Genomic DNA, 15,285 nt, shown 5'->3' on the forward strand with positions numbered 1-15,285 from the left:
ACTATCTAGCAGGAAACTTGACTGCTTGTGTTAATTATGTGCATTAACAAAAAACAAATCTGGCTGTGAATTGTGTGCTTTACATGGAGAAGGCCTGAAGTGTAATTGCCACACATGACAGACTGTAGTTTCTTACCTTTCATTTTCTCTTGTTAACATAGCTTGTATAAAATGCACAAAGACATTTCTGTCCCTGCCAAAAGTTACCGATATTTCTGATGACTGTGTCTTTCTTTTTTTCTCCCCTCTTAAGATTCTTGATGAATTCAAAAAGGATTCTTCTGTGTTCATTCTTGGGTGAGATTTCCCGTTACTATAATTTTGTGCATGTGTGTTGTTTCTAATGCTGCATGACTTTGCATACCCAAATATTTCATGGAATCTGTCTATTAATATTTTAAATGATGTCACTGTTCTCTGTTATGATATTGTCCTTAGTGATGAGAGGTGGCATATCTTGTTGCTATGGTATTTGTTAAGGTGAATGAAAATTTTTCATATACCGTTTTATATGAATTTTAACATCTCACATTTTAAGACACTCTTCCTAAAATTCTGACTTCAGTGGAAGATTTCCTGAGTAAGGACAGAGTAAAAGTGGCATAAGGAAGCTGTTGGTAGTAGCCAAACCTTGCCCACAGATGGATGTCAGTCGGAGCTGCTCATGCTTAGTAGAGGACAGAAGTTGTTTCTGTGTCTTTTGATGGAGAAGTTTAATTTTCAACTGAAGAGGTGTGTGGTGCAGGGATTAGACAGGAGCAGGGAAGAATTCTGATCGCAAGTCATGTAATGTCATTGCATCTCAGTTTCCCTGTCTGTAAAATGGGTATAATATTTACTTAGAGGAGCTGAAAATTAACTGTACAGCATGTTGAAGAAGTACGGTGCTGCAGCGTAAAAGTGACAAGCATTGCTGCTATTATGTTTTTCTGACTGAAACTAGTTTATCATAACTTTGAATATTACATCTACAATTGTTTAAAACTTTTGAGAAGTTCCTTTAGAAATGGTCGCCTGTAATATAGGGCCAAATTATTTAGCTATATTGAGTAGAATTTATTGAACTCATTGGGACTGGTGGCATGACGTTTTGGTTTTCCATGTGAGATCATCCAATAAACATCCAGACGAAATGGCTTTTTTTTATGGCTATGCAAATAATTTACAATAATAATATTTCTGTAGTGCCATAATTAAGCCCCACAACATCCTTGTGAGGCAAGTCAGTATTGTTCCCACTTTACAAAAGGGTAAACAGAGAGAGGTTAAGTAACTTCCCCAGGGCTATATAGTGAGTCATGAAAGCTGGGAAAGAGAGCCCAGGAACTCTGATTCAGAGGCTTCTGATCCAGACATTAGTCAGCTGCTTGTGGGGCCTGATCAAAAGCCCATTAAAGATAATGGAAAGATCCGTCTCCCTCCCCCAACTTCAGTGGTCTTTGGATGAGGTCGTAAATCCATGTTCTGATTTATTCAGTTCTCTACCATGGTCCCGCTATGAGCCTGACTTAAATGGTATTTGATCTATATATATATTTTTTTTAATGCAACATTTCTTCTAAAATTTTTCCTTTTCCTCTGGTCTAGAAATACTGACCGTCCAGATGCTTCAGCAGTTCATTTGCATGACTTCCAGAGATTTCTGTTACACGAGCAGCAGGTGAGAAGCTTCTGAAACTCAGAATTCTTCCTCATCAAGGTTCACAGCATTATGTATTTTTCAGAGAATCACAGCCTGACATAAAGGATGACTAACGATAACTGGTATTGAACCTTGTAGGCTAAATCTGAGCATTGGCCTTAATTATTAAAGCGTGACCTTTTATTGAGCCACTGTTTTTCAACTGTGCAAAGAACAAAAAGGTGTGCAAATGGATTTTTCTGGCCTCTGCTGAGCTGCTAAGAAACAGAGATGGTTAGTGATGGACACCATGTAAATGTCAAGGATGACATCCTGGCCCCCTTGTGGCTAGCCACCATGTAAACGTGGGATGAAAACCTGGCTCTAGCCCCATTGTGGCTGGCCCAATGTAAATGTTTAGAGTGGTGTGCCAGCCCCATTGAAATCAAAGGGAGTTTTGCCATTGACTTGAAAAAGGCCAGAATTTCACTCGTGATGGATGCTCTCTTTGAAGAAGATGCCCTGTACTTGCAGGCAGTTGGGTTCAGTGATCTGGGGAGGAGCTCATCTTCATCTGTCACAGCTCTGATCTTGTTTCAGAGATAACATGGTTTAGTTTGACTGATAAGGTAATGAATGAATTCATTTAAAAAAGAAAAGAATTGTCAGGCCAAAGATGCACTAAGGAAAGAAAGCAGTTCATTTTTGAAACTGTCTGCTGTATAATATTGTGGATATTCTAATTCTTTGGAAAGCCTGGAGTCTTCTGTACGTTTAAGCTTTATGATGGTCCACAGTCACTACTGAACTCCAGGTTTGCAAATTTGTTTGAACATTCAAATCAAACACAGAAGTTTCTTGTTCCCATGCATTCCCTGCTTTGGAATACCTAATACCTTTTCTCCCTACAAAATGATGTTGAAAGAACATGAAGGTTGCAAAGTCAAGCACTGAAAAGATAGGAAAGACCAAAATGAAGATCACCTCTGTCTAAAGTAGGGCCAGGATTTCACCCATATGCTGAGTCCTCACCTGTGACAGCCTAACATTCAGACAGAGGGCATCTTTGATCCCTAAAACATCACACAGGCTTTTCTTCAGCTGGGAGAGACATTATCTTTTATTTTTAAATGATCATTTATTATTTGTATTTCTCTAGCTCCTACAAGCCCTAGTCCTGGACCAGGACTCTATTGTGCTTGACCTTGGACAACCACTTAATAAAAAGACATTCCTGAATATCCCTTGGGGAAAAAAACATGAGCCTAAATTACACTAGAAAAATTCAGTGAACTTAAACAGCTGGAGAGGTTTGTAAAACCTCCAAATGTGCTGGTTTCACCCACTGATAAGTATTGGTATTTGATCTTAGACACTGTAGTTTTAAATTCAGCAATAGCCTGAACCACCAATAGTCTTTCTTACTAGATGGGTTCATAAAAGCTGCAATCAGTTAACTGTAGCCAGTTAAGAATGGATTTAGTAAATCATCGCTGTGGGTGTTTGTCTTTCTCGTATTATATAATATATAATTTCATTCACAAAGCCTTATTACCCTTTTTGGTAATAAAGTAAAACAACTTAAATGATTAGCTTTTCTTATTTTGAAGGAGCCTTGGGCACAGGATCTCAGTAAAGTCCGAGAACGAATGACAAAATTTATAGATGACACTATGAGAGAAACTGCTGAGCCCTTCCTCTATGTGGATGAGGTGAGATATAATACTTTCTTATAGTTCTATATATTTCTAACTTTTTCTTCTAATTCCTTGACATTTAGTTTGCTGGCCAATCATGGGTTGTATCATGGGCTGGTCCACCTCCATTAGCAAGAGGGCAGTTCCTCTGAGTTCTGTGGTTACTGTTATATTCGTTTCTCTCTTCTGATCGCGTGCATTTAAATCCATTCTCCTTTTTTTATGTTTTAGTTTCTCACTTATCTTTTCTCAAAAGAAAACAGTGTTTGGGACGATAAATATGATGCAGTAGATGCTCAGGATATGAATAACCCTTTGTCCCATTACTGGATTTCTTCCTCTCACAACACGTAAGTTTCCAAAATCTTGATCCTCTCTTTCTGATCAGACAGACCTGGTGTATGTGAAGAGGAGAAAGTATTAGTTTAAGTTACTCAGATTGGATCCGTGAAGGCTTCCTGTGAAGTTACATCTGACAGGGCTTTTTAAAAAAGGCTTTAGAATGTTTTGGGGAGCACTGAGTTACAGTGTCAGAAAGCACAACCCCTTCCCTCTGCCCCCTCAACCCCGACCCCCGAAAAAAGAGCACAGGAAACTTTGTTGAAAGAATGTAGGCCAGAGGCTGAGTTCAGACTGCCGCAGTGAGCTTCCTGTAACTCCTTAATGCCAGAAGATGGGGTTTAAATGACTGAGGGTGCAAAATTGAAATGATTTCATGTTAATGAAGGAGTTTCCACCTCTCCCCGCACCAACAGTCCTGTTCAGTTAGCCTCATTGTGCCTGGGCAGTACAATGCCTAAAGGGTCAAATCCTGCCAGCCACATGTAATGGGACGTTGGCCTGAGACGGGGCTGCAGAATTTGGGTCCAAGTCCTCTGTCAGGAAATCCCCGTGGCATGTGTTATTTATCACTCCATTTCACTGTGGTCGATTGTATATAGAGATAGATAGTGATACTTTGACCATTCCTTGTACTATAGCATTTTAATCAGTTGGGCGTGCATCTGTGATAATAAACATCTAGAGAAGGTTGATGATAGTATTTTGAGCTTCTGTATTATCTACAGTTACAAAAGAAGCGTGTGGCAGTGCCTGGAATAGAACCCAGGCATCCTGGCTTCTAGGCTGCTTCTCAAACCAAGATAATATGTAACATAACTTGAACATGGTTGGATCATCTTGGCCTTGGGGAAACTGTCGTCCTCCTTTATGTGACCTGAAATGTACCGGAACTGCAGTGGTTGCGCTGAGCGAGGTGGGGAAAGAGCAGGCTGCTGGTGGGGGTGTGGATTCTGGTACAGATGAGAGCTCAGTAACTGTTCACACTGCGGAAAGGTGTGGTTCTGGGAAGAGTAAGCATGTAGCTAGCGCGTCTTGGATCAATACATTTCCACTGGTTAGGAACTAGCCTTTACCTGGTCTTTGTATGGGAGTCAAAGATTCCAGCAGTGGAGAGGGACCAGATGTGCTGCTACACATAGGCACATGGGAGCAGAATTAAGAGTAGCAACGTTCACTTTGATCTTCCTTATTCTGGGTTTATTGTACAACCAAAATGTAGCTTTTAAAGTGTTCTCTGTTTAATAACGTGGCTAAGCAATTACATTCTGGGGCCTGGCTTCCTGTTAGCCATTTTATTATTAAGAATCATGTTTGTTATGATAGTGCCTAAGGACCAAGCAAGAACGGGGCCCCATTGTGTTAGGTGCTGTACAGAGTATTAGATGATCTCTCTGTCCTGGACAGCTTACAGTCTGAATAGACAAGACACACACATGGTAAAGGAAGGAGTATAACACCAGTAGAGTGAGCAGTTTGACGGCAGCAAATGTCATGTTAGTGCCATGATTAATTTTTGGGGGGTGGGTTTACTTGGGGATCAGCTAGATGGAAACTGGCGTGAGAAGGTACAGGTCAAAGGAGAAGAGGGTAAGGGGGGCAGGTGTGGAGTGAAACTGAGGTGAAGAGACTGCTAAGGAGGGGTAAGGAAAGGGAGAGGACTGGAGCAAACAGCCAGTCAGCACAAGGCAGAGAAAGTCCGGTCAAAACTGTAGAAATTCTCTGCGTTGTAGTAAGGCTGTCAGTATTTGTCTTCTCTGAACTGTGGCATGGAAACTGTTAGGCCAGATACAAATCTGCCTGGTGGTTAATTTTCATACTTAAACAGTATGAAATGGTACAGGGTGCAACAGCAACATAACAGATTGGAACAGTCATTCACATGAATGGGAATGTTTATCATCTAACATTATTTTTTTTTAAAAGAAAAGAAGTGGAGAAAATATCCCAAGGAATTTAAATAACATAAACCATGGGGGGAAAATGGCTTGTGGAGTGTATGCAGACTTTCCCTTTCACTAGGCAGGTGCGCTGTTTGACCTGGCCTCGAGTTGGCGTTTGGAGAAGTTGTAGAGATGATGTTCTGCTCTCCAGAAAGCTGGCAAGGGGCAAGGAATGAACATGGCTTCTGGAACCTCTTGCTAACTGATCCATGCAGAGATGCTTTAGCATCTGGCTCAGAGGCGTCCACTCGCTTCGTAGAGAGTCAAAAATTCAACATTCAAAACTCCACAATAGAAAAAGATTCAACATTCAGAAGCTCTGCAATAGAATATATCGGACACATTTTAGAATTGTTGCCTTCCTTCTGAGGGTCTCTTTTTACTGTTCAGATACCTCACAGGAGACCAGCTTCGAAGTGAATCTTCCACGGAAGCTTATATCAGGTGCCTTCGAATGGGATGTCGATGTATAGAGCGTGAGTAACAAGCTTGTGGAATGGTTTGTGACAGGAACGCTTTTATTCACCTTTGCATAGCTTCTTCTGGTTGCTAGGCACAGCAAAACCAAAAATTGCTGTATTGTTTTTAACACAAGATTATTCCTCTCTTTTTGTTAAATAATATGCCAACTCCTAGAACCAGCATTCCTCAGAATTTCATTATTTTCCTGCTCACTTGCTCTTTTATTCATCTGCAGCACAAAATTCAAGCCGCTCTTTTAAGACCTGGTCCAGTGTGTACACCAGAAATGAAATGACCAGAGTTACCAAATTGTTTAAGTGTGCACCATAGTCCATCTATGATTGGGCTTTGCAGCAGATTGATTTAATTACACTGATGCATATGTTCTTTATGTAGACAAACCCACAATCCCGCTGGATTTTTATGTTTTGGTGTCACTTACATGATCTTTATCGGCCCAACTAACTTTTTTTTTTTTTAAAGTTAATTTCTCCATTACTGCGAGAAAGTGGCTTCTTCCGTTCTGCTCTTCTGCATCTTACAGTAGAGTTTGGCCAAAAACTCATGATAAGTTCAGTCTGGCCAAGCACTGCTCACTGATTCTTTGTGAGATTTGTTGCTATTGCCTTTCAAGCCTAATTACAGGAGCCCCTACTCTGCAGTTGTTTACTCTGGTAATTGGGAGTTTATCTTGAATAAGGACTTCAGGATTGGGATCAAGAAGACTTAACTGGACAAACTTTCAAAATCTCTCTTGGAGCAGCATGTTTACCATTTTGAACATTGCTAGAAACCAGTAAACCCAGAGTTCGACTGCCTAAAATCCTCCTTTTCTGTTCCTAGATGTGCAAGCTTTTAGAACTTCATATTGTACTTTTTATCACCATTACTTAAGGCAAACTTAATCCCCTCGGTGAGGGATGTAAATCTATCTAGCGGATCATTTTAATAGAACATAAAAGTATATGACTCGTATGAAATATTGGCGTGCTGGATGTGTGTTGTTTTCTGTATGTTGGAGTGATTTAAATGGCCTCTTATTTCTTCCATTGTCTGCACTAGTGGATTGCTGGGATGGTCCTGATGGGAAGCCGATCATTTATCACGGATGGACACGGACAACAAAAATCAAATTCGATGATGTGGTGCAGGCAATCAAGGATCACGCGTTTGTCAAATCTGAGTGGGTTTCGTTAATTTATAAACCTGGTTTAGAGGATTTTAGAGCTTTCCTTAGGAGAAAAGGAACCTTTCGGGTTTGGTTAATTGAAAAGGCCAAGATGCCTCTCTTTTCCCTAATGTGTTTTTGGTAAATCTCCAGGAGTTTTAGATCTTAATAAATCCTGTTTTCAAGAAAAGGTGCACAAATTGTCAGGATGCTGCTGGGACAGGCAGGAAATGCCCCAAGGGGCTCCTCATCTTCCTGCTTGAGACCTTGTCTGTAAAGATGAGTTTGGGGTGGTAAAACTTCAATAAATGTGATTTTTAAAGTATTAGAAGTGGAGAGCAAAGCCTCAGTGAAAGGGAAGCTCACCACCACTGTAGATGAGGTTGCAGCAGGGGAGATGAGGATCTCCTGGTCATGCTTCCTGCAGTGATAACATGGGCTGCAGCCGTGAGTCAGCTCTCCTAGTCTGGTCTTTCACTGAAACACCTTTAAAAGGAAAAGAGTTACCCGTTGGCAGGGAAGGGATAAGAAGCAGATGGGGCTGCAGTCTCCTTTACTCCTCACCATGCAAAGTAACTGGCTTTCCATCGAGGGGAGAACATATTGCATCCTCTTGAGGGTGGGACAGTGTAGGAGACCTAAGGGATGACATGGCTCCCAAAGCTCCCACAGGGGTTGTTGCTGTCTACGCGAGTCTGAGCCTGTACCCAGTTGCCACAATCTGGCACAGAGCCGTAGTTATTTTGATTGGAAACACTTGATGGAGCGGATGGGATTTGTGGAGCTCGATAAAAAAGACAAAGCATGCCTTAATATTCAGGTGTTCCAAGCCTGTTTGCTGCGATTGGCTTACTGAGCTGCATGCAGAGGCAATGCATGGGGGGACATGTGGGGTTATGTGCCCCCTGCCCCGATTTGCTGCTTGGCTTGTACTGAGCATGCTCGCACGAACTAAGCATGCTCAGTAACACCGCAGAAGCCAGCTGCTCTCACTCTGCCCCCTACTGTTGGCAGGCACAGGTTGTCTCTGGCTGCGTGGGTATCCTTTCAATAATTAGACATTCAGATAAGCATGTGTGGTATGCATAGGGGTCCCGGTGCTTCAGGGGGATCAAAACATCAGCCTGGTGAACGCCCGAGGAACGTACTGACACGTCATCAAGCTGCTCGTGAGTTTTTTGGTGGTGCCATCCAATCTGTGGACTTGCCTCAGAACTGCTCAGTCCTCCGTTTGCTTTGGATATTCCTCTCCCCTCTCCCCCTTTCCCTGTCTTTTTCAGAAGTAGATATTGAAGGCTGCCTTTGCCTTTCTGTTCTCTTCACCCAAGGTTCCCAGTGATCCTGTCAATTGAAGAGCACTGCAATGTGGAACAGCAGCGCTACATGGCCAAAGTATTCAAGGAGGTGTTTGGGAACCAGCTCCTAATGAAGCCCGTCGAAGTCAGTGCAGACCAGCTGCCGTCGCCAACCCAGCTGAAAGAAAAAATCATCATCAAGGCATGTTTCATTTCCTAAGAGTCCGCAGTGTGTTCTGGTAGTTAGAACTGGAGAGTGGGAGCCAGGACTCATAGAATCATAGAGTTGGAAGGGACCTCAGCAGGTCATCTAGTCCAACCCCCTGCTCAAAGCAGGACTAACCTCAGTTAAATAATCCCAGCGAGGGTTTTGTCAAGCCACAGCTTAAAAACCTCTAAAGATGGAGATTCCACCACCTCCCTAGGTAACCCATTCCAGTGCTTCACCACCCTCCTAGTGACAAACTTTTTCCTAATGTCCAACCTAGACCTCCCCCCCCTGCAACTTGACACCATTGTTCCTTGTTCTGTCATCTGCCACCACTGAGAACAGCCTAGCTCCATTCTCCCTTTAGGTAGTTGAAGGCCGCTATCAAATCCCCCCTCACTCATCTCTTCTGCAGACTAAAGAAGCCCAGTTCTCTCAGCCTCTCCTCATAAGTCATGTGCCCCAGAACACTTTTTTATTGCCCTCCCCTGGACTCTGTCCAGTTTGACCACATCCTTCCAAATGTGGCCTCACCAATACCTCACCAATTCCATCTTCATTCCTTCCTTGCCACATAAAAGTCATTTAATATTCTGTCTCATCTAATGAATTGCAGGCTCCTATCAGAGTAATTGCTTTTCCGTCTCCCTCCATTTGGTGCTTGCTGTCAGGTAGTTGGAGGAGCACTAGGCTTGTCTATATGGCGAGCTACTGCAAGGGTGTAAATCTATGGCACACCAGCATGCTGCACAGTCCTGGCCATGTGTGGACATTGCTACGGTGTAAGGTCAGGCCAGTGTGTGGTTCTCCTTGCATTATACCAGTGTCCAATGTGTGAGAAGCTGGTGCACTGTAGGTTCACACCCTGGCTTGCCGCGCACTAACTCACCACGTAGACAAACACTCAGGCTAAATTTGCAGTCAGTGCAGAAAACTCTGCCTAATGTTTAAGGCCGCATTTAGCCTTCACTCTCAAAGTACCAAACAAGGGAGGGACGCTCAAAAGGAGGGGTGCTTCAGATATTGGCAAGATGTGCCAAAGTGATGTGACCAGGCTTACATGTGATTTTTATTTCATGTTTTTAGCATAAAAAACTGGGACCAAAGGGAGACGTAGATGTGAACCCAGAAGAGAAGAAAGAGGAGAAAAAGCAACAGGGAGAACTCTACATGTGGGACACCATAGAGCAGGTATTATTTCCTGGATGTTTGTTACCAGGTTTGTTAATTGCTTTGGCCTCTGAGATTTAACTGAGCGTTCTCAACAGCAATAGGGAAAAATATTTGGTCCTCGCTGACCTGATATGAGTATGGAAAAGCCACTGCGTAAGGTGTTACATTGTTACATTCCTGTTTAATATTACAATTTATTGGTGGGGGTTAGTAGGTTTTATTTTTATCTCTTTAATTTCATGGGTTGGGCTGTCGTTTTATCTTGTTAAGCGTTCTAACACTTGCCTTACGTTCTAGAAATGGACTCGGCACTATTGTGCTATAGCGGATGAAAAGCTCTCATTTGGGGATGATATCGAACAGAGCACTGATGACAGTCCATTAAAGGTGATTATTGGTCTTTTTCTTGTTCATCAAGTTTATTCCTTTTACTGTAGCCTCTTAGTAAAAAGCTAGCTAAATGTATCTTAGTGTCATCATTAGGCTGGAGAAATTAAAATTCATCTAATTTGTTATCCTAAACTTATCCCAGAAATGAACACGTTTCCATCTTCCTCACTCCTGCTTTAAGCTAAATAGGGAATTCTGCCACTGTGGGTTTCTGAATAAAAAAGAAGAGGTGCAGTAAGGTTCTTTTCTGCTTACATGGAATAAGTTTAAAAGGAACTGTAATACAGAATGAAGTGGGGTTACTCACTTCACAGTTCAGTACTGTATTAAATACAACTCCGGTCTGGTTCGACTACTTTGTCATATACAATCTAAGGGAGTGTAATTCTTTTTTTTTATCTGCTGGCTAATGGGAATTACATGCTCACATCAAAAGAATAATAGAAGATTCTTCTCTCCCTTTAAATAAAACCAAAGGGAGGTGAGTTTTACATGAAGCTTTTTTAATGTTTAAGGTCAAATGCAACCTCTTAGGCTGCCTTTGCAATGTTTACAGATGCATTTGATTGCACTCACAAATCATTTGCACATACAATTGTTCAGTGGGGGAGGGATTGTCTGTACCAAATACTTGGGTGTACCTGCAAATGTCACTTACTGAAAATTTGAGTCTTTAATAAGCACCTTGATAATCCAGTTTTCAGCAAAACAAAGAGCAGATAAATTTAGGGTTAATGTTCAGTGTAGAGTTGTGTACAAGTCAGTGAAATGGCACGTGGGCAGTTATGTGCTGAAACAGGTGTGTGTAACAGCAATCAAATGCTGTATTGTGGGTATATACCTGTGCCAGAATATTGGTCCTCTTCTAGTACTAGACAAAAGATGATTCATCAAGTAATAATACATAACACAGCACACATTGGTTTTCTCTTTTTATGTGTGTTTATTTAGGAAGCATTTACAGGTTTAAAAATCCTTGTTATGTAAATATCAGAACTGAAATAGTCATCATTACAACAGCGACCTTTTGTTTATAGAGACATTACATAGGAATATAGTCATCAGATCTCCCTAACAGGGTGTTACCATAGTACAGAATGAGCATCATTATAACACCTTTGTCATGTAGTTTCTAGTGATTTTATTAAACTGAGTGAAATTTCTGTTTATGAATATTTAACGGACTACCAAATGCCTACCAAATGTTAATATTTTAGAAAATTAGACAGGTGTAATGCTTTGTTTGCTGGTGAATCTATTTTGCCGTGGTATTGAATAAAAAATAACCAAATATATTAAGTATTTTGTTTATTTTTCTGGGTATATAATTGGTTTGTTAATTTTTCCATAGCAACAACCTCTCATATTTTTTTATCCATTTCTCTATGGTTGGGCTGTCTTTTTTTCTTCCTAGTGAGAGATTACCAATAGCTATAAAGCTACTAGCAAATGAAAGGTTAATTCTTCATTTCCTTATGTGTGACCATTTCCACTAGAAAATCCCAGGAGAATTACCAAAGGATCATTTGGGAGTAAATATCCAACAGTGTGTGATATCTGGTTATGGATTGCATCCCAATACACTCTAGTGATTGGAGATATCCACCATATATGCATAAAATCTCGTTCTTCATCATACCTACTCCAGCATGTATCCCTATTCAACATTTGTTAACCTGACTGGTGTGAGGTACCATTGAAACAGTATCTTAAAGAAATTTTCTTTTATTGGTTGCTGGTCTTCTTTTACAGATCAAATCTCATTCCTCTGGGGTAATTTGTCTATCCAGATCCTTTTCCCAGTGTGTCACATATGGACATATTTTGGTTAGGAAAATTGTCTGCAAAGATTTATATGAATTCATTATAATTTTTTTTGACCAGATGTCATTGCTTCTATTTAAGTTACCTCTCTATATAAAAGAGTTTTTCTGGAAAGTTGAGAAGCATAATGCCTAACTTGAAAGTGTTGGTGCCTTGGGAGAGTGGACCATTAAAGTTAGCTTTGATCTCCAAATAAATTAGAAAAGTTTCTTACTGAACAGCTGGCCCAACTGTATGTATTCCATGGCTCTCCCAATCTTTAAAGCTTCTCTGATTTGACAACACGCCTCTGTCTGTAGCACTTGTCATCCAAAGGTCCCAAAGTGCTTTTCAGAGATGAGCAATTATTATTCCCATTTTACAGATGTGAAAGCTGAGGCACAGGGCTCAGTAATGCCTCAACCTGGCTTCCGCCTGTCAACATGCACTCTTTCACTACTAACATCTATATGCACAGTTCAGGCAGTCTGTTAACGGCACATGCAAGCCCCATCACCTCTTCTTGCAGGTTTTAATGCTGGGAGGGCATCATATGATTACTCAGGGCTGTATTTGCTAAAATCCTCTTGTCATAAAATGCTAAAGTAGAAGATGCTCTGATCTATAATGTTTTCTTTAAATTTCTGGCCTTAGAGCATAACTGCTTGCACAAGTCTAGGAAGGTGAAAAACTTTTGAACCCAAGTAACTTGAAAAGTGATCTGATTTACCTCAGTGCATGTTACAACCATCATAAAACCTCTCCATGCTGCGGAAGGGGCTGTCTGAAAAATGCTGACACAGAACTCTTTGAGGAGTATGAAGAATAGATGCACTACTGCCGTAACCTCCCACAGCTCATGCCCAATAGTTTGTTTGTAATTTGATAGCACGTTACACTCCAGATTTTAGACAAAAATTCCCCTTTTTTTTTAGGGTATTGAAAGTTCAAAGACGCTAGCACATTGACTTACCATTGTAGAAGTCCTTTTAACCGAGACAGAACCATGTGTTGTCATGGTAAAATAAAAGTTGTAAGCGGAAATTCTTCTTTTGTGATGTAGGAGGTGAAACGTACTGAGCTCCACTGTAATGAGAAATGGTTCCATGGGAAAATGAAAGAGGGGAGGACAACTGCTGAGAAACTTCTCCAGGAATATTGTGCTGAAATGGGTGGCAAGGATGGGACATTCCTAGTTAGGGAAAGTGAAACTTTCCCTAATGATTACACCCTGTCATTCTGGTATGGCTGGTTTTTTTGATACTGGTGTTGTTTATTTTCTTTACTACATTGCATAAGAATATATTTGTTAAAAAATACGATTTTACAGCTGCTCTGGGAGGAAATAGGAGCTGGGGTTTAGTGCAGTTGTGGAAAGATCACACTTTTTTGATTAAGGTGCAATTTAGTCTAACATTGCCAAGCATGACTGGGTTCCATTTGGAGTAATGTTCATTGATTAGAGTAGCTAATAGAAGTCTGATTGGTCTACTCTTCCATTCCTCTAAAGCTATATAGGAGCATGAAGGGTTTGTTACAATATTTCTTCAGTATGTGGGTGAAAATTGGATCTAATTTGCACTGGTGTAAATCATCAGTTTCCAATCTGAGCAGGTAGTTTTTTGAGTTCATTTGCCCTATCAGAGTTTGATCTTGTTGATAAATGAGGATGTACCTGGAGGGGAAAGAAAAAAAGATTTTGCCTAATTTCTCCCACCTTGGAGTATAAGTAACAGTATATCAGATCCATCTACTGGTGAGAGAACGGTCTGTGCTAATTCTACAGTGGTGCATATTGCTACATTTAAAACTTTGTGGGTTGAAAAGAACAACTCCCAACCATCTTTATTATTGTTTTCTAAAGAAACAACATGATTTGCTGCTTCTTTACAAATTCAAAAACTAGAGCTAACTAGGAACAGGTTAGAAAACATCCTAAACGTTCATCTTTATTAACAGTTGGGGTTTTTTTTATCCCTTTTTTGTCTCTTAAGGCGGTCAGGTAGGGTCCAGCATTGCCGTATCCGTTCTTACAGTGATGGAGATACCATGAAATATTACCTGACCGACAACCTCACCTTTGATAGCATCTATGATCTCATTCAACACTACAAGGAAGCCCACTTGCGATGTGCTGAGTTTGAACTGCGTCTGACGGATGCTGTGCCTAACCCCAAACCTCATGAAACTAAAGAGTAGGTACAGATGAAGGGAAGTGCTCAGGTCGTTATGTTAAAGGATGCTGTTTTTTGTTGTCATACATGGCCATGGATTTCATGCATTCAGGGACACGATGGTAGCAACTGTCATAGGAACAAACTTCATTGATTTCTAAGAACCTTAAAAGATTCAGGTTAGACTCTGGGCTTCATGGGGGTCTAATGGTAAAGCAGGTGCACGCTGGCAACTATATGAAATTCAAAGAAACAGTGAAAGCTATAATTCGCACAGAGGGTACCAAATCCTCCCTCTCCCTGTTCCCTTTCTCTGCTCATTGATTTAAAAAACTCAGCAAGTTGGGTTACGTGTTGAGTTGTTGATGATGGTCTGGCAACTAATATGCGTTATTTAGAATGTACTGCTCATGCACCACATGAACTGTTGGTCCATTGTTTGCTCTACTGATAGAAAAAGAAAGATTACTTTGTGTGCAAAGCTTATGTCCATGACTTTAGGTGATTCTGTGAGGTACTGCATACGCTTGGATACCTGTTGAAGTTAGTGTGAGTTGAGGGTTCCTTGTGGGATTCACTTGTTTTGTTTTTACACCAGTGGGTGCAGATCTGCAACTAGTGTAGATTGTCCTAGCTCCATTAGGGCAATTTACATCAGCTGTAGATTTGCCCTTGGTGTTCATGAAGAGCCAGATTCTAACATCATTACTCCCCTTGAGAGAGACAGAGGCTTGGTCTACAGAGTTAGGCGCATGAGGTATAAGGCAGCTTACGTCGACCTAATTATGTCAGTGTCTACGCTAGTATGCTGCTTCCGCCAAAGTAAGTGGCCTGCTGCACTGACATAACTCCACCTCCACAAGAGGCGCAGTGCTTGTGTCGGTGTAGTTAGGGTGACGTAGTGTCAGGGACTTACGTTGGCTGTTGGCTGTCATTCTTGTTAGTTTCACGGCTGTTGTTGTCTCTACTCCTCAGCCCCAGGCTGACAGCGAGAGCCATCCTGTTGTGAAAT

General features: G+C 41.1%; 1 protein-coding gene across 3 annotated transcripts in view; it reads left to right on the forward strand.

Annotated features, from left to right (window-relative positions):
* Window positions 1-15,285, forward strand: part of PLCG2 (phospholipase C gamma 2) — an 80,652-nt gene that overhangs the window by 36,204 nt on the left and 29,163 nt on the right. For all 3 annotated transcript variants that reach the window (XM_067540154.1, XM_067540155.1, XM_067540153.1), the window contains exons 8-18: window positions 254-297; window positions 1,588-1,660; window positions 3,232-3,333; window positions 3,550-3,668; window positions 5,991-6,076; window positions 7,125-7,245; window positions 8,559-8,727; window positions 9,820-9,924; window positions 10,204-10,293; window positions 13,163-13,341; window positions 14,094-14,294. In XM_067540154.1, the coding sequence (XP_067396255.1) occupies window positions 254-297; window positions 1,588-1,660; window positions 3,232-3,333; window positions 3,550-3,668; window positions 5,991-6,076; window positions 7,125-7,245; window positions 8,559-8,727; window positions 9,820-9,924; window positions 10,204-10,293; window positions 13,163-13,341; window positions 14,094-14,294 (1,289 nt within the window). The remainder of the gene's footprint in view (window positions 1-253; window positions 298-1,587; window positions 1,661-3,231; window positions 3,334-3,549; window positions 3,669-5,990; window positions 6,077-7,124; window positions 7,246-8,558; window positions 8,728-9,819; window positions 9,925-10,203; window positions 10,294-13,162; window positions 13,342-14,093; window positions 14,295-15,285) is intronic.

This window comes from Emydura macquarii, unplaced genomic scaffold, assembly GCF_026122565.2.
Source record: "Emydura macquarii macquarii isolate MOO-44397 ecotype Brisbane River unplaced genomic scaffold, CSIRO-AGI_Emac_v2 contig_561, whole genome shotgun sequence".
Taxonomy (NCBI): domain Eukaryota; kingdom Metazoa; phylum Chordata; order Testudines; family Chelidae; genus Emydura; species Emydura macquarii.